The following is an 18,642-nucleotide window of genomic DNA, read 5'->3' as shown; positions in this document are numbered from 1 at the left end:
CAGTAACTGGGCAGGTAGAATTAAGCAGGTGAAAGAGACCAATCTTCGCAAGCTGAGAGAGGGCCGCTGGGGATGAGGCTAAGCAGGCCTCCCTCAGAAGGAAATTCCAAAATCTCGGTGAAACTCTACAGAATGCTCTCTCCTGCATGCCAGCCAAATGCAACTCAGTTATCTCTTTACAGATGCTTGAGAGCCAGTGTGGTGTAGTGGTTAAGAGCGGTGGACTCGTAATCTGGTGAACCGGGTTTGCGTCTCCACTCCTCCACATGCAACTGCTGGGTGACCTTGGGCTAGTCACATTTCTTTGAAGTCTCTCAGCCCCACTCACCTCACAGAGTGTTTGTTGTGGGGAAGGAAGGGAAAGGAGAATGTTAGCCACTTTGAGACTCCTTCGGGTAGTGATAAAGTGGGATATCAAATCCAAACTCCTCTTCTTCTTCTTCTTCAGAAAACAAAATTGGGTTTCATTGTATATTTGACAATATAACCAGGATTTAGATAATGAACTATGGTTCGCACTGCCCATGGCTATGGTATGACTGCAGGGGCCAGGGGCATAGCATGGGACAGGGCAAAGGGACCATGGCCCTGGACACAGATTTTTGAGGGGCCGCGAAGCTGCTTTGGTGATTTCTTCTCAGCAGCCTCAATGCCCTATCCTAGAGTGTGTTCACATTAGCACCTTAAAGTGCAGTGAAGGTGCTTTCCCCTTGACAGGACGGGATGCCTTTACCCTGTGCAAGAGTGTTCACACCTTGACTAAAGGTGAATTAGGAGTGGCTTAATGGTTCCAATCAGTGTGAAACTGGTTTGAGAAACAATGCATTAAACAACAGGATCTCATAATGAAGTACAGGATCCATATGCATTATGGGTAATGTCGTGCGAATATGGATTAAAATCCCAGCACTTGAAACAAAGTGAGTGCACATTAAACGGGAATGTGAACACAGCCCCACATAGCCCCATATCTGAAACCTAAGAGAGGTTTTGGAGGGCATGTAAATCCCTACAGTGGGAACCTTCCTTCCATTAACTTATGCTGACTCTTAGGATTCCAGCTAAAATATTTTTACTTCTGCACAAAAATGTTTCTTTCCCCCAACTGTATCCATGGAAATGTAGACTCCAAACTTCTAAATGACTTTTGGTATCTGACGCAGTAAATCAGCTCAAACCCCAACCCAACCTTACCCCTCTGCATTGATCCTTAAGGCATATCAAAAGAAGAGAATAAACTCACCCAAATCAAACATGATTTTCATTTATTTGTACATTTTAGATTTTCCAACACCCGCCCTCCATGTTTTAAGCAGCAAAAGACATTTCTTTCCATTGTGAATGCAGTTTTTTAAAATCCTGGCAGTGCATGTAGGTGTGTATCTAGTAAATCTGGATCTACAAACATTTGGGGGGAATGGAATCAGCTGACGGAACCATCACCTCTACTCTCCATCTTAATGTTGCAGCTGCGGCTTCCAGTGGAAGAACGTCACTAAACTATGGCAAAGATTTAGATGGGCTAAATTTTAACCACAAGTGTACGAATGTCTACCTGGGCTGCTTACATGTTGACAGTCATTCAAAATTCATGGGGGCGGGGATGCTTGAATAACAACCGAAAAAGAGCAGGGATATTCTAACTGAATGAGCCTCAAGACTTTCCATTGAGAGAATATTCCCTGTATAGTGTCTATGAAGGATTTGTAACATATATGATGGCCCTAGCCAATATGGAAGAGCATCTTGAGCAGGTTAGGCTTTCCAAAGCTTTGCATTGGATTTAAACAGCCTTCCAAAACCCTGATGCACTCCAGATGTCTTGGACTACAATTCCCATCAGCCCCATCTAGACTAGACAATGGCAAGGGGTGATGGGAACTATAGTAAAAAATAAAATAAATCCAGAGGCCTCTAGGTTTGGAAGGCTGGACTAAAAGCTGATGATGGTGGAGACTTTGAAAAGAAAAGCCATCAAATCCCACTGTATGTAGGACACATCTGCAGACACCTCACCCAATAATTTTCAGTCGACTTTGAAGGCCAAGCAAGGGTAACAACGAACACCCCGCTTCCTACAACATCTGAGCTGAGGAAGAGGCTCTGACCTTTTTAGGCATGCCTGCACTTTAGGCGCTGCCATTGTATTGAGTTCAATGGTGATTGCCTCAATATCCCTATTCAATCATGTGTGTGTGTGTGTGTGTGTGTGTGCTGTCAGAATGAAAATCAATAAATATTTTTTCATATAAAAATAGACTCGTTAAAAAAATTATTAAGCTACCTTTAAAAACTAACATATCTCAATACCCTTTTGAAAGCACAACCCTACACTCTGGCACGCTGCAGGCCCTGATTCAGGACAGCAAGTAAGTTTCACTGAAACCTCTGGGACTTCAGCCTTATACTTATCGTGTGAGTTCCAACAGGGTCATACTCCCCAAGGCCGTTAATAACCGCTGGATTTAATCTCCGTGGAGGGGGGGACAACACGAACCTACAAAGCCATCCAAACGACTGCGGAGTGTTTAACTGGCTTCAACATTCACTTGATTCTTCTTTCAAACTGACCTTCCCTTGACTGGTTGACTGAACAGGCCTTAAAGTGACCAGGAATTAGCCTCAGGCTACAAACAGTCCATGTCAGCATTTTGTGGTGGTAGGGGGAGGGGGGGGAGAAAAGTAGTCAAAGATGAACAACCCTTAGTAGGATGAAGAAAAGGAGGCACTTAAATAGAATGACAAAACACACACGGGAAAACAAACAAACAAACAAAATCCCTAGGGTACATGTGGGCTATTGCCAGTCCACGAATCACCAGGGTCTGACATCAAAGTGAAACTCAACCTCCCCCCCCCCAAATTAAGTGCATCATCCAGTCCTGGGAGGGGCATGATAACATAGGTCCTTATAAGAAACTCTTCATTGTTCCGATTAAGACATGATGTAGACTTCCAGAAGGCTAGCCACTGCATGCATTCTGTAGAAGATGCCAAATGGCAGGCAGATGTCCACAATGGCAGCCCACATGGGATAACCGTAGAACGCAAGCTCTGTTTTGTTGTCAAACTGTGGCCGGGCTCCAAAGGCTGGCATGACCCAGAGCTGTTTGGGGAAAGAAGGGGGGGGGGAATCACACAAGAACATTAGGAATCTGTAAGCACCCTCTGTATTACATAGTTTTATATCAGCAAGCTATAAAGGGCAGAAACTAGGCTTTTCAAGAGACCTGGAGCTCACTTCTCAGTAGCATTTAAAACTAACAGGACAGGAGATGATGCCGTCGTGCCATGCGTTTCTCCCACTCTGTGGGCTCATCCACACTTCCTTTTGTGCTGTGTTTTCTACTGTAGGCACAGATCCAAGATTTCCCGGCCCACGTCTGAGCACTTGTTTTGGTCCTACTGTTTGCCCAGGGAGACCCGGGTTTTACCACTGAATCGGTCCTACTGTTTGCCCGGGGAAACCCGGGTTTTACCACTGAATCAGAGCAAAGGTTTGCTTGGATTCAGCAGAAAAATGCCAGTTTTCCAGGGGAAAGCAGTGGAAGGAGGTAAAACAGCTTAGAAATTCTGGATCTGGAAAGCCTGGACTTTAGCCTAGAAAGCATGGCACAGAAGGAAGTGTGGGTGAGCCCTGTATAGAAAAAAAATACAGTGTAATATACCATATTTTTCCTTCTATAAGATGCCTCCATGTATAAGACACCCCTATTTTTTTGGGGGGGGGCTCAGGTTTAAGAAAATGGGGGAGATGGCCCTGTATAGAAGACGCCCCCTAATTTTTGACATTATTTTTTAGGGAAAAACCCTAGTCTTATACACGGAAAAATACGGTACGTTTTGTTAGCAGAGAGAGAGAGAGAGAGAGAGAGAGAGAGAGAGAGAGAGAGAGAGAAAGCACACTGTTACTAGAGTTCCATGTCTCTTGTTAACACCTAGTTCTATCAGAGACTCCACTACACAACCTACAGCTACATCTTTTGTCACACATGAAAATGTGTTGGTGTAATTAACATGACCGCAACTGGTTATAAAAGGAAATACTCAAGATGTACATCTACATTCCCCCCTGCCTCAGAGCAGGAGTTCCTTGCATGCTTTGCTGCTATGTATTCCCCCCCCCCCAAGGAATAAGAAATATTCCAAATTAATTAGCTGATTTACTTACAATGGCATTCCCCAAGAGCAGGAACACTGAGATCTCCTTTAGGAATCTTCTTCTCCAGTTCATTTTCTTGGAGGCCTTAAGGGACCGCCTCGCTTCAGAAGTCTGAATGGCTAACCCTGGCAGTGCGCTGGGCGGCAGAGCACTCAAACTCTCAGGGACACGGAGCGATACTGCATTCATATTGACAAAAGTGAGCCCATAGATATCCTTCTGCTGAGGGTCAACTTTGTCTTCCTCTTCTGGGGGTTGCCGGTGCAGGCCTTCAATGATGAAAATGTTTTGGAAAGTGGGTTGAGCAAGCATCAGCAGGGAATAGCTCAAGTTGAGGGCATTTATAGTGTCCCTTGGTGAACTGGCCACTGTGGCCACAATAGAGTAATAGGAAATGGCATATTGCCCCAAGGCTGCACCCATCAATAATGCTACATCCAAAGTTCTGGTTGGGTTCTTGTGATGGTCCATGTCCCTCTTGTCAAATCTATAAACGATGGAGCCTGCGATGCAGATGGCGGACATCAGGCTCAGGCAAATGATGTTGAAGCCGTAATACATAGTGAGCACCTGGTCGGTCCTCTTAGAGTCTTCCTTTGAATTTACCTGAATCTCATACACAATCAGGACCGCTATGCCCGTCACAAGGACCAAGAACCCCACGATGGTGCCCAAAAAATAAGTCCTTCTGAAAAGCTTGAACTTCAGTTGGTGGATATGGTTGTCATGGGGGTCAATGAGGCGGCCAACATTCTTCCACATGACATAGACCATGGCGGAAGCGAAGAGGCTGTACTCGATATTGAAGGGGTACAGCCAGTAATAGCCATTCTGGAAGATCTTGCAGAGTTGGCTTTTGCAGGCACAGTTTTCTGCCTGCGAGGCCGCCCTCATCATTAACAGAGCTGCAACAAAAAGAAAACAAGCTTGTTAGGGGCTACTTACTGCTCTGTGAAAGGTTTTTGTTCTTTAAACAAAATAGGACTCTGAGAAGAAACGAGCCAAAGATTGCAATATCTATGAATTTTGTTGAAATGGGATTGAAATGAGAGCTGTCACCTCAGAGCCATCTCCATGATTCTTCAAGCCCTCTCAAAACTCTACAGGTGCTTTGTGCATTACACTTATATCTTGCTTTTCCTTTGTGGTGGTCAAAATGATACACACAGATGTCCCCCCCCTCCCAACAACTCTGAAACTAGTTAGCCTAAGAAGTAGGGGAAGGGGCAGGTGTGTGTGTGTGATTATTTTGGGTTTCTTTGGACGTTATCATCTTCAGAGAGGGATACTGAGAGGGGCCCTTAGGTTCACTCACACAAGCCCATGCTCTCCCTCCCAACCCCTTCTTACAGGAGCTAAATGAGAAACTGAATGGCCGACTACGCTTTTAGAAACAGTTTATTTTCTTGGCGGCTGGGGAGATTTCTTGTTCAGATAACAGCAGGCCTCCTTTGTTGGTGATTCACTTCTCATACTTTCCAGAATGGAGTAGGAACACCAGGGAAGGGATGGGAGCATGTGAGGCCGAGGCCTGTTCCTGATGTCTTCCCAGGAAGAATCTTTTAGTTTGTGAGTTGTGGTGCAGAAGGGGGACAATAATCTATGTAAAGGTAAAGGTAAAGGGACCCCTGACCATTAGATCCAGTTGTGACCGACTCTGGGGTTGTGGCGCTCATCTCGCTTTATTGGCCGAGGGAGCTGGCGTACAGTTTCCGGGTCATGTGGCCAGCATGACTAAGCCGCTTCTGGCAAACCAGAGCAGCGCACGGAAATGCCATTTACCTTTCCACCAGAGCGGTACCTATTTATCTACTTGCACTTTGACGTGCTTTCGAATTGCTAGGTTGGCAGGAGCAGGGACCGAGCAACAGGAGCTCACCCCCTCGCAGGGATTCAATAATCTATGTAGCACTTCACAAAACAAAGAAACACCACCACTACCCAACTAATTTTTCCTGGCCTTGGAATGTTCAGGAGATAGGGCAGATATGGGCTGGTTAAGAAGTGGGGACCCTAATTTTAACCTTACTCCATGGAAGTTTCCACTGAAGTCTGCTTTTGGGTAAACTGCTCTTTAATATAAGCAAAAGTAAAAGAAAATTGTAAAATGATCCACTATGAAACTGCTGCTCTGTAGGGCTGTCCACTGCACTGTAGGCATGTCCACACATGAACATTCGACAAGTGTATAATCTGTGTACATAAGGAGCTGAGCTGTACATCTGTAGAATTATTCACATATTAACATTCAACCAGGTGTGCAGTCCATGTACACAGTAATCGAGTTGTGCAAATCTACAAGTATTCATTGCTTCATGCAACCACTTGTACATGTGCAGAGACAGCTTGTACTTGAGTTTAGTGTAATGTGTGAGTGAGCAAGCCTTGTGAGTTTTAATCTAAGTTATTCTAAACGGATTGCCTTGCTTGAGCCACTTACCCATTCTGTGCGTAACATTTGCAATTGGGTTCTTTGATTCAGCCTTATGCACTGACTCATCTGTTACAGCTGCCATCCACACTGCTAGGTTGGTGGTCAACGTGAGCATCAAGCCACATCTGTAGGAAGAGAAAGCGTGGAACCATGGAGTTAAACTCTGTTCATTACAGGATTATACATCATGACAATAAATGCAAGAGGTGGGATTTTGGAGCACTGAGAAAAAGCTCAATATAAAAATTCTAAGCTGCTGTTGTTGCTGTTAGCTATTTCCATCAGGAGGGCTAAGACCAACAACAGCAACAGGCAGAGAGAAGAGATCTTCCATCATGTAGTTATCCTCTGGAACAAAATAAAAAAATTCCTTCCAGTAGCACCTTAGAGACCAACTGAGTTTGTTATTGGTATGTGCTTTCGTGTGCATGCACACTTCTTAGTTGGTCTCTAAGGTGCTACTGGAAGGAATTATTTTATTTTGTTTTGACTACAGCAGACCAACATGGCTATCTACCTGTAACTTATCCTCTGGAGTCATTAAAGAGCAGGAACTTGCAGAGGACACCCACCATTAGGTAGAGCAAGACAGCCACTTCAAGCAACCAATTCTGGGATTCACGAGAAGGCAGCAAGTTGTTATTTACTTATTGTGATTGTATATTTACTGCCAGGGAGGGGGAGAGATACTTGTGGGATTTTCTGACTCAGTTCCCAGAATAACTTGGCTGGTCTTGAGAGGATGATATCTGTCAGGGAACTGCCATCGGAGCCAGCGGGAGAGGGAGGGCTCCAGAGGGATTCCGGAGAGCGTCCCAGGAGGGAGAGAAGCAGCACATCTTCTGGGGAAGGAAATCAGCGTAGCACCAGTGGAGAAGGGGGGGTGGGGGAATCAGCGAGGTGGCTCCATGACTCCTCGCCGGGGACCAGCAGGGAGAGCACGGGTCCTCCGCTGCCCACACCCTCCCTGCGCAGAAGGCTTCCGCGCAGGGAGAGTAGGCGGAGACTAGGCGTCAAAGAGCTTCTTTGCTGGAAGAAGTTCAAGAAACGCCCACTGACAGATTCTGCCAGCGATTGAGACAGCCACGGGCGAGTGGCTGTCCGGATAGAAAGGGTTCACTCAGGCAACCCAGCCAGGTGTGGCGCCAATTTACGCACGAGCAACCCCTAGAACCATTACAATATCATTTGCTGTTCTACCTCAAGCAGCAAGAGCCCTTTAAGATGGAACAGGACCCTACATTTTGTTGCAGATCCCCTCCTTGTCTTTCATTACTGATGATGATGTCATGGCTAGCATGTTGGGATTCGGCCCTCTATTCAGCCAGCCTAGGCTGAGGCTTAATAAAATGACAAAGCAGCATGGAAAAACTCGGTTAGGTGGCCTGGATATTTACCTGGTGAGATTCAGATGCTTGTGGATGCAGTCTTGGGCAGACATCCAGAGGAAGACAGTCTAGAACGGGGAAGAAGTATATATATTTAAAATGACATTCCAAAGTAGGCAGGGAATGAATGGAAGAGGCAAAAAAAGAGAGCAAAGAAATTTGATGTCACATTTACTCTTCTTATCCTATTTAGTAACTTCTGTCCCTTCATCCAGCTTATAGAGGAAATATTCCTTCCACTTCTAAGCGATGCAAACTTGCAAACTCTCAAGGATCACTTTGGGGCCTTAAAGGCATGGCTAGTCTTACTAATATCCTTGCCCTTCCAATATAAAATGGCTGTAGGATTCATTTCCCACCCAGCTGTTTCTACACATCATTCCTGTAGAAGAGTGTTAAACTAATGAAGCAGGATGCTGTGTGGACAGCCAAGTACAAATCCACCACTAATGCACAATTACTGCATCAGTGACATGTTGCAGAATACACTCAGATCTCCCCTCCCCCCCAAAAAACCCCATAGTTTGGAAATGTCCTGGATCTAATTAGTGACAGATTCTCCTGTGCTCATGAGAATGTTTTCTACAGGAATGTTAACCTTTCCAGGTCTAAAAGTAATCCAAAAGACAGACAAGAGGCTCTCCAAGTATATTAACCAGGCAGCTGTGAGGCCACACAAAAAGGAAACAGTGGCATAATTTTATCCAGTCTCCTCCTAGCAGACAAGGTCCTAACTAAGAACAGTCTCCAGTAAACACAAGCACAGCTAACAAGGCTAAAGAACTTGCCACCACCCATTCCTTTTGCTTCCTCGTCTCAGCTAAGGTTGCTGCATGTGCTGGGTTCAGTGAATCAGTCACAGCAAGATCTGAACTCCCATCTTCCCTAAGCCCTAGCCATGCTGGCTGGAACTGATGGGATTTGGGGTCCAACAACATCTGGAGAGTCCCAGGCTGGCTCCCCCCACCATAGACCATCTCCTATGTACCCCAAAGAAGAGTCCAACTCACCTGAGTGATCACAAACACACCCTGTACCACTGGAAACATTATTCTGATGGGTGACAGGCACTTATAGTAGCTGGAATAATATCCGGTCTTAAAAGCATCCATTACCAGTGAGAGGACTGCAAACAAGACCAAGCCTCCTGTTTTGGAAAGAAAATGCAATCACATTCCATGCACATCAGATTCCTAGGAATCATCAGATTCCTAGACTCCTATAGTTCCTCCATTTTGTCTTTTTACCCACAGCCATGGATCCTTTATGCCAGCAGCCCACATAAAGTAACAATAATGGAATTTCATGCACAAGGTACCATGCTGAAACAGGAGTCTAATTGGGTTATTTTTGCTTTTATAAAATGGAATACGTGTGTGTGTGTGTGTGTGTGTGTGTGTGTGTGTTGCCTCAAGCAAATCAAGTCCAAACTCAATGTCAGGGTGCAGAATCCGTCTCAGTAAATGGAGCTCCAACTCTTCCAAGTCCTTGATTATACACGGGTACTCAGAGCTGGCTCCAGATTTCTGCTGGGCCCCTTTGGCAAAAGATCTGCACTGCGCCATTTTCTGTTTGGCCAGACAAGACATCTGAGCCTCCCCAGCAATAGTATGTCACTTGCTTGCTTCTGTAATTCTTAAATCCACCCTCCTTAACGCTCTCCAAAGCACTGGAGGAGAAGTGGTTGGGGTGTGGGGTGTGTGTGTGTGTGTGTGTGTTTTAGGGATTGTACTGGATCAAAGGCTTTGCTTTGAAAACTCATGAACCTGGGTTAGATGCTCCAGACCCTGGCATCACCTCTGGCTGCCACACCAAATGTGACATAACTTTTTACCTAGCTTTCTTCTTGGACACTGAAGGTATTTCCCGCTTACGGCTCTCAACAGAACAGCAAGTCTCGCAGAACTTAGAGAACAGTTGAGATTTTTGATTAAATATAGGCAGGACTATGCTTGGCCACTGTGAGAATAGGTTGATGTACTACAGTGGGCCGCTGGCCTGATCCAGCTGTCTCTTATTATGTTCTTATGAATGCAGCAGCACCCCTTTCATAGATTTGCCCCATTCCCATGGGAATAAGACCCACTTGCTCATCATGTTTACGCTTTGTCCTTCCCACCCAACAACATATAGCTTCCTGCTCACCTCTCAGCCAGATGGGCCCTGCATGGTTGTCCTTGCAAGGAATGGCACCCTGCAGCCTGGAGGTTCTGAAGATGTAGAAGAGCATCCAGGCAATGTTGATCAGCATCACAATGATGAGCATGAAAAAGACATCATAGTCATGCAGCTTTACTTCTTGGAAAGCCCCACCGCTGACCAGTGTGCAGGACAGAAGCACCAAATTGATGGCTAGTAGAATGGAGAAGACACGCCCTCCTTTCTTCCAGACTTCTTTGGAGCTGTGTGGCGAGGGAGACGGGCACTTGTGGGAGCCAATGGGAGAGGTGGGAGATAGCGGGTCAGGTCCAAAGCTGCCCTTATCGTCCTTGTGGCCGGAGCCCATAATGGAATCCTCACGTCTGATCTCACAGTCTTGCCACATTGATACTTCGGTCATGATTTAATGGGCACCAAGGAGATGCTGCTGGCCTGAAGGTGGGGGCAGGAAGAGAGAAAATGTACACACCTATGTTAGTGTCATTGAAAATTATGGTATTGTTAGAAAAAGGGGGAAGATGCACATAAAAAGAGAACAGTAAGACCTGCAAATGTGGGCTTCAAGGTGCAATCTTTCAACTGCTCTTTCCATAGCAAGCTCCCATGTTGTGAAAGCCTATTCTGTTACTTTCTAAGGCCTTTATTTTGAGGGATTTGCAAGCAGCAAGAACGATCTAGTTGTACTACTGCATTGTGAAGAAACAGATCAGCTGGGGAGTACATCCGGGGTGCCAATTTGAATAAAAATATCAATCACAAGACATAGTGCACACACACCATTTGAATGGCAATGCCCATCAACTTTTTGGCGGGGAGGCTGACCCCTTCAAATATTATATTGGGGGGCGGGGGCGAAGGGACCTCAGCCATTGGCGTTGGCTCCTACAAACTCCATTGAGAATATACTCCAGCAGCAGTATTCCTCTACATAATCTGCTTCTTCACAATGCAGCAATACAGTTGGAGAACTTTGATTTCTGTGCATCAAAGAATGAGGACCTTAAAAAGGCATCTGATCAGTAATAGCCTCCAAAGGATTCTTAACCACTTTGCTTGATCCTGCAAGCATCTTACAGTGCAAGTCTATGTGCATATCTGCTCAGAAGTATGTCCCACTAAATTCAGTGAGAGTGTTTTCCCAGGTGTGTATTGCAACCTACAGCCCTAGGTTGCAATCGTATGAGCATCAGCCTGGGGATAAGTCCTGCTGAAAACAAACTGAACTTACTTTAGATGCATGGGATTGCGTGTGGAGCTGGAGTTAAGATCTGTTACTAATATCGCTAAGTTGGTATTTTATAACTAGGCACGAAGAGACAAGAACTGTAATCACAACAAAGAACAAATGCACCTACCTGTTTTCCACCCGCAAGTCGACTCTCTTTCCTCACCGCTGCTTTCACACAAGCTTCCTTTCCCCCCAGCTCACAGATGCTCTGGAATTTATATCTGTCCGGACGCCTCTGTGATTTACACCACCAGTGACCTTCATAAACTCAGTAAGGCTCACATGATCCATTTTGTGCAGTAGCTAGTTTTAGGGAAGAAAGGATGAGGAAGAGAGGGTGAAGGTCACTTGACAGTAAAAATGGTGGGGAGGTGGGATCTTATCACAAATCATACTGCACAGGTCACATTTCATTTCATTATTATTATTATTTTTTAAAAAGCATGACAGCAACAATTGGCCTTGGCTTAGTATCAACCTGCCAGTCTTGAGCTGGGAGTAAAACCTCTTTAGGCTGAAATCCTATACACACTCCATTGATCCTATACGAGCTCCATTGAACTTACTGGGTCTTCTGAGTAGATGTGATATATAAGGACTGCATTGTCGGTGTCTTATCTCCTGCATATTTTTAGAGCTGGGGGCCAGATAAAAAGAGTACAGAGCTCTTGTGCCTGTAATAGTTATGCAGGGGAGGGGATTTCAGTATAAATGGCAACAAAACAAAATCACAACCAAACCCTTTTCTACACAACTATTAAAGACAAAGGAGCCCCGCTGTGGGTTAAACGACAGAGCCTAGGACTTGCCGATCAGAAGGTCAGCAGTTCGAATCCCCACGACAGGGTGAGCTCCCGTTGCTCGGTCCCTGTTCCTGCCAACCTAGCAGTTCAAAAGCACATCAAAGTGCAAGTAGATAAATAGGTACCGCTCCGGCGGGAAGGTAAACGGCGTTTCCGTGCGCTGCTCTGGTTCGCCAGAAGCGGCTTAGTCATGCTGGCCACATGACCTGGAAGCTGTACGCCGGCTCCCTCGGCCAATAAAGCGAGATGAGCGCCACAACCCCAGAGTCGGTCACGACTGGACCTAATGATCAGGGGTCCCTTTACCTTTACCTTTAGCCCTTTTTCACCTGACTATCCTAGGCATGAAATGCCAGTGTTGTTTCCTGTGGGTCTGTGTTTTTGTTTGTGCTTAAATATCAGTGTCCTTTAGCCAATAGTGCACAATTCAGATTAATTAGAAGATTGCTGTTATTGCACTGTAGGGAAGGCACCCTGGCAATGAGTTGTTCGCTGACTTAACCAGATTTATACACCACTTCACCATCAAAACCTCCAAGAAGTTTACATTAAAAAATAATGATCCATTACATCCACTTATGCTATTGCAATAGAATGCCATTTGCAGCCATTTATCCTAAGAAAACTGCAGGAGTGAATCATCCAGTTCCATGCTTAATAAGGCTGGGAAGGAAACAAACATTTCTGGACGCTAGTCCATGACAGCTTATGCCACTAAAGTGCCACTCATTTCTGGTAGAGCTTCTAAGTGAATTTCATTCTCTGAGCAACAGATGGCGCCAGAAGACCAGGTATTCCCAAAGAGAGCCAGGAAGAGGGAACTAGTGGTCACTCACAGCCCTTTGAAATTCAGGTCACGCATAACTGAGATGGTTGATGCAACAAACAGGTCTGGAAGCACATGCATCGTACAGGCACCACACGCGCAGCCTGCATTAGATGTGGGCATACACTGCGTAGTAAACAGGCACAATGCAGTTCTGAAGAACATTCCTGGAAGACAACTACCGCTATTCTGAAACTGAGCCTTCTCACTTGGGTAAACACTGGAGGAAGTGCCATAGCACAGTGGGTGGTGTTTTTCATGCAGAAGGTCCCAGGGCTATTGCCCACCCCTCCCAGGTAGGACTGGGAGAGACCCCCTGCCTGAAGGCCTGGAGAGCTGCCAGTCAGTGCCCACAATACTGAGCTAGATGGTGCAAGGGTCTAACTGGTTAAAAGTCAGCTGCTTTGCTGCTTCACACAGTTGTAGAGTTCTCTGTTGAATGGAAATTGTGGAGGGAAGCCTTTTCAAAAGTGGATTTTTGTATGCGGCAACTATCCCTCCCAGAAACTTCCTTTCAAAAAAACACAACAACACTGTTATCTCAGATTTGAAGAGAGATGAGGGAGAAAATGTCTCAGAATAGCAGAAAGTTTTAAGTCCCTTTAAGCGAGAACTTCAGCTATTGAGGCAACAGCTGAGCAGAGAATTCCACAGTGTTACCAGCCCATTTTGCTGCTAGGAAGAGGACAGAACGAGTGTCTTCTGCAAGGGGTTTGCTAAGGTGAAGTGCTCACCAGAGAGAGGCAAGGAATCCTTAGGACCCAGGGGAATCCACAGAAACTAATCTCATGCATTCAATATGAGGAGTTCCTCCCCTCACTGGTCAGGGATTCTCAGGTGTCCAAGTAACAAAGCTCCCTCCTCCTCTCTTTTCTCAGCCAGCTGCTTTCCTGGAACTCTCTCCTCAGACTCCATGCCCGTCCTCTTACTATCCCCTCTCGCCCTTCCCAATGAAGCGGCCAGGGAGTAAAGCTACACCATGAACGACCACTACCACAGGGCAGCCAGGGATGGCTACCTCGACCTGCTGAAGGAAGCCACCAAGAAAGACCTCAACTCGCTGGATGAGGATGGCATGACCCCAACCCTATGGGCCGCCTACCATGGCAACTTGGATGCATTAAGGCTGATAGTTAGCAGAGGGTAAGTCCTGCCTTTTGCCCGGTTTTGACTTTGCTGTGATGCAGGGCTCAGAGAAAAGTCCACGGCTCTTTCCCTTGACAGGCCACACAGCCTCGCAGGGAATGAAAGCGAGGCAGGTGGATCGAGCCTGCTTGTTTCTCCACACTTGGGGGGGGGGGGGATGTGTAAATCTCTGCGAGTCTGAATTTCCCATACAGACATGTTGGGAAAGCAGAGAAGCTTTTGACTCGGTGCAGCTGTTGTGTTGGGTCAGTGGGCAAGAAAACCTCCTCCCCCATCACCTTATCCCATCTTTTAACAATTGTGTATTTCACTGCCTGTGAATGTCCTGGCTTGGTCTCCCTCCCTTGCAGATTTCACCCTTAAAAATATCATGAATGGACGGACCTCAGCACTGTGTTCTCTCAATGTTGGTTAAGATGTTTGGTGTTTGGCCGGCAACTCTAGCCCCGTTCTCTTGTTTTATCTGGTGAAGGCAGGGGTTGGTAACCCTCTCCTGTTATGTGTGTCAGTAGTTTTAAAGAGACATGAAAGTGGCTTTTTAGCATTGCTTCCTCCATGCACTCACACTTCTATCACCTCTAGGTTTTGTGTGCATTTGAAGCACTACAAAAACCTAACAAACTATTAGATGTGGGAGTTGGATGGAGGAGATCTCTCAACACTCCTCTCTCCCCAAAGCGATTTGTTTTTCAAGCCAACTCTGGCTCATGAGGCGTTGATGGGGATGTATCGGCTGTTTTGTTATAGTCTGAAGAGGGAATTACTTATCTATGCACCCCCTCCAAAATCCATTGAAGACAGTGTGCTGAGAAGGATGGAGGAGGCCTGCAAAATAAGTGTGCTAAAGCACAGATCAGACCTATGTTCTTATCTTCTCCATTGCAATCACTGATGGTGTTAATCATAGAAGCTGCAAGAGGAAGAATCTGAGAGGCAGAGAGGTATCAGGATAACTGGATCCTCTTCCTAGATTATGATGCCTGAAGGCAGGCCAGCCTCTGTGTCCCAGAAAAGCTGAACTTTTACAAGATGAAAATACATGTTTTGGTTATCTATTGAAGATGCGCACTGTGCAAAGGCAGCTCTATCTATTGGATGAAGGCTATGAGTTCTGTGGTAGTTCTGTGGTGAACAAATAATCAAAGGCGTCCTCATTTCAGCCACCGCTGTTCACAAATCTGCAAGATTGGAGTGCTGTTGTTCCCATTCCCCAAATGAACTGAGGGATAGGAATGGAAGTTCACCTGAGGCCAGTCAGTGCAGAGCTCCAGCATAGATCAGTTGACCAGGGACCATAGCTAGTACTGTATGAGGTTTGTTGAAATTGCTTGGGCAGGTGCTGCTGGACTATTAGAAATTCAAAGTATTTATTTATTTAAGGTATTCATATGCTGCTTAATTGCTGAAGTGTCCAAGCAGCTCTCAGATAGCTCCAGTGTGCAGGAGCAGCACAGGGGCCTATAACCTTTTGGGCCAAAGCAGGTCCCTTTCAAAAGGTCTTTTGAAATCTCAGCTTTCGCACAGAAAGCAAAGAACAAGTCATTACACTGACTTGCCTTACATTAAGGCTTTTTTATTTCCATGATTGCTAATGCACACATTTTTATATGTTTCTCCTCTGAGCACTAAATATGAGTGCTCTCATTATTATCTGATGGGTAAGCGGCATTCCCCTAATTTTTCAGTGTTGGCTGCAGTTCTATACAATTCTGCCACCCCCCAAAGGGGTTTAAATGTGGATTTCTGCAGAAAGGTACCTGATGATACATTTGGACTGGAATAGATGTTCCTGGATGAGCATCTTCCCTGCAGCTCAGCTAGTGTTTAATGAACTGAAAATACTATGTGCTTGCTGTCAGTGGGGAGGATATAGTAGAGAGGAATGCTCATGCCCTTTTGGTGATGAATGTTATTAGGAAAAGACAGATGAGGCTGGCTCTTTAAAAGGTGCTTTCATCATTGGCCCCAGTTTGTCAGAGATGGAAGAAATATACCCTGGCGCTTAATTAATTTGCAAGAGGGAGGGAGGAGGCCTTGCTGCACTCAGAGAAGCAAAATTATTGATGCTCAGTATTGACTGGGAAAGTTTACCTGCATCTGCAATGTCACTATTGTCCCCCTGTCCCCCAATTAAAGACAGTAACATAGCCTGTATTGGCACAGTGCCTAGCTGCCGCAAGCAGAAATCGGCAGGGAACTTAACTCTGTTGTAGAAGATTATGAGCTCCAGTTGTTTAGGTCTCCTGTTGGACAAATACTTTTACACAATTGCAACTAATTCCTGCAGACATTTATGCACCAGTAATCAGTGGCTGAATGTGCTTTGGTGTGCTAGACTGGAGGATAAATTGCTGTCTGGACTGCCTCCCTAAGCTTTTCCAAAACGGATATCTGGTGAATATGGAGGCTGTGACCATAGGCCTCTAATCCCAAATCTTATATCAACTGCATGCACCACTTTATCCTCTCAATGCACAACGTAGGGAACAAAGAGGCAATACTACTGTTGCACACGAAGGATTTGTCTGGGTGCACAGCTCTGCAGAAACACCACGTTTGTATTTTGTGCAGCACATGATGAAGGCAGGATTGTGGGGAAGACAGGAGGATTTGGTGGTAGATCTGCCCTGTTCATTAGTCAGACAAAAGGCCTCTTTCATCCTCCTGGCTGTGCGCTAATGAGGGAAAGGAACACAATTAATGTGATGGCTGGGAAAAGGGAGGCAAGCTGGCATTTGGTGCCACAGCCTCCGAGAGAGACAATTGCTCTTTAGTGTGAGTTTTTGACAAGCTCATCAGCAGCAGTGCCCAAGATGGGAGAAGGGCCAGCTTATGATTAGCTGGGCTTCACAATGAAGGGTTTCAGGAGATGAGGTGGCAGTGAAGTTGCCTTCTGTCCAAGTGGCAGTGTGCTATTTTGGCAACAACACACTCATTAAAGAATGTGTCGTTCCCCCCCGTTTGTTTTATTCCTGGGTGAATGCCAGAGGTGCTCTCTTTTCATAATTCAGTTGTAGACCAAATGCAGTGTGCAGTTCAGATTTGCAGGATGCAGAGACCCTGATCTTAGCTATACTTCCTATTCTGGATTTGAATTCATGGCTTCAGCTTGATCCCACACTTCCTCACAGGAAGCAATCACCGTGAGGCAGGCTCTGGAGTGCAAATGCATTGAACTCCACCTGATCTAGGCAGGGCTTAAGCTTCAGCTGGTGCAAATCCAAAGTAAGAGGGGAGGGAAACAGCAAAAGGCTTTAAAACAGTTCTGGAAGTTTTGTCGACCTGGGACTCCAAAGCGCAGCATCGCCTGTTGCCATAGTGACACCAGTTGAGTGACAGGTGGGCGGCCTGCCAGCCTTGTACAAAGGTTCCCCATCCCTGATGTAGGATGTTTTCACATTAGTGGCTTAACACACAGCAAGGTTGTTTTGCAATCTGCTGTCTTCCTTATATTGTACCCTTCCTTCACCCCAAATTTTGCACTCTCATAGCTTCTCTCCCCTGCCTCTTCATATTTATCCTGTATGCTTGCCATGCATGCATGCTACCCTCTCCCATCCTTCCATTCTCCAGCTAGGCACACCTGTTGGTGCCTCTTCCTGCCTTAGACAGGCTGCAGGGGAAAAAATATAAGCCGCCTTGAGCCTCTACATCAATTATAAATTTAATTTGACATTTTTATGTAGCCCTCTAGGGCAAAAGAGGCAGAAGTCTTTTAAAAATTTAGACAGACGCCACGGCCAAGATCATTTCCTTGTCTGGTTACTCATGGCAATAATTGATCCTTGCCCAGAATCTGAGTTAATTCTCTCTGAAGTCAGGACATCAGTAATTTGCAAGGCAATATTTCTAATTACTGAGTAGTGATCGTGAGGATTGTAGAGGATTGTAGACTTATAGAAATCCCAACAAGATTTAGTTTACCAAATGTTGTAAAGACACTTGAGCCTCTATACTCAGTCTTGCTAACTTCTGCCCACTGAAAAAAATCCCTGCAGTGGAGGATACAGATGGACACTTACTCCCCACTTAAAGATTACATGTTTCCAAATGCAGTGGTACCTTAGTTTAAGAACAGCCCTGTTTACGAACTATTCGGTATATGAACTCCGCAAAACCGGAATTAGTGTTCCGGTTAGTGAACCTTACCTCTGTCTACGAACGAAGAACAAACGGTGGAAGGGCACCGATGGCAGGAGGCCTCATTAGGGAAAGCGCACCTCGGTTTAAGAACAGCTTTGGTTTAAGAATGGACTTTCGGAACGGATTAAGTTCGTAAACTGAGGTACCACTGTACTAGCCTGTTATGTTCCCTTCCCTCTCAGATTTCTGCCTGTTCCAGGAAGGCACTTCATGAGAAGGCTGACATGCAAGGAGACAGATGAGCACAGAATGTTAGAGATTTGTTTTTTTGTTTATAAAGTTCCAAAAATGTGTTGGACGTGAGTGACGCTAGAGCAATTAAAAATAAAATCCACAGTGGCCCGGTGATCTC

The 18,642-nt window shown here is 45.6% G+C and overlaps 2 protein-coding genes across 5 annotated transcripts in view; one reads left to right on the top strand and one right to left on the bottom strand.

The window, feature by feature from the left end:
• Positions 1-18,642, top strand: part of USH1G (USH1 protein network component sans) — a 32,717-nt gene that overhangs the window by 3,223 nt on the left and 10,852 nt on the right. Inside the window, exons 3-5 of one of the 4 annotated variants that reach the window (XM_080993900.1) lie at positions 5,145-5,268; positions 9,238-9,298; positions 13,880-14,144. In XM_080993900.1, coding sequence (XP_080850026.1) covers positions 13,981-14,144 — 164 coding nt within the window. In that variant the 5' untranslated portion in view covers positions 5,145-5,268; positions 9,238-9,298; positions 13,880-13,980. Of the gene's footprint in view, positions 1-5,144; positions 5,269-9,237; positions 9,299-12,068; positions 14,145-18,642 lie in introns of those variants that run through there. The other 3 variants (XM_080993902.1, XM_080993901.1, XR_013982460.1) reach the window with 3 other exon arrangements.
• OTOP2 (otopetrin 2) overlaps positions 1,249-18,642 on the bottom strand; it is a 43,086-nt gene continuing 25,692 nt past the window's right edge. The window contains exons 2-8 of the mRNA XM_080993816.1: positions 11,500-11,675; positions 10,130-10,576; positions 8,995-9,131; positions 7,994-8,052; positions 6,603-6,721; positions 4,172-5,067; positions 1,249-3,106 (exon numbers count right to left, since the gene is read on the bottom strand). Coding sequence (XP_080849942.1) covers positions 2,936-3,106; positions 4,172-5,067; positions 6,603-6,721; positions 7,994-8,052; positions 8,995-9,131; positions 10,130-10,544 — 1,797 coding nt within the window. The 5' untranslated portion in view covers positions 10,545-10,576; positions 11,500-11,675 and the 3' untranslated portion in view covers positions 1,249-2,935. The remainder of the gene's footprint in view (positions 3,107-4,171; positions 5,068-6,602; positions 6,722-7,993; positions 8,053-8,994; positions 9,132-10,129; positions 10,577-11,499; positions 11,676-18,642) is intronic.

The sequence above is a fragment of the Podarcis pityusensis genome (genome assembly GCF_964106645.2).
Source record: "Podarcis pityusensis genome assembly, chromosome: 2".
Lineage (NCBI taxonomy): Eukaryota > Metazoa > Chordata > Lepidosauria > Squamata > Lacertidae > Podarcis > Podarcis pityusensis.
Note: the sequence above shows the minus strand (reverse complement) of the source record. Positions and strands in the feature narration are given on the sequence as shown.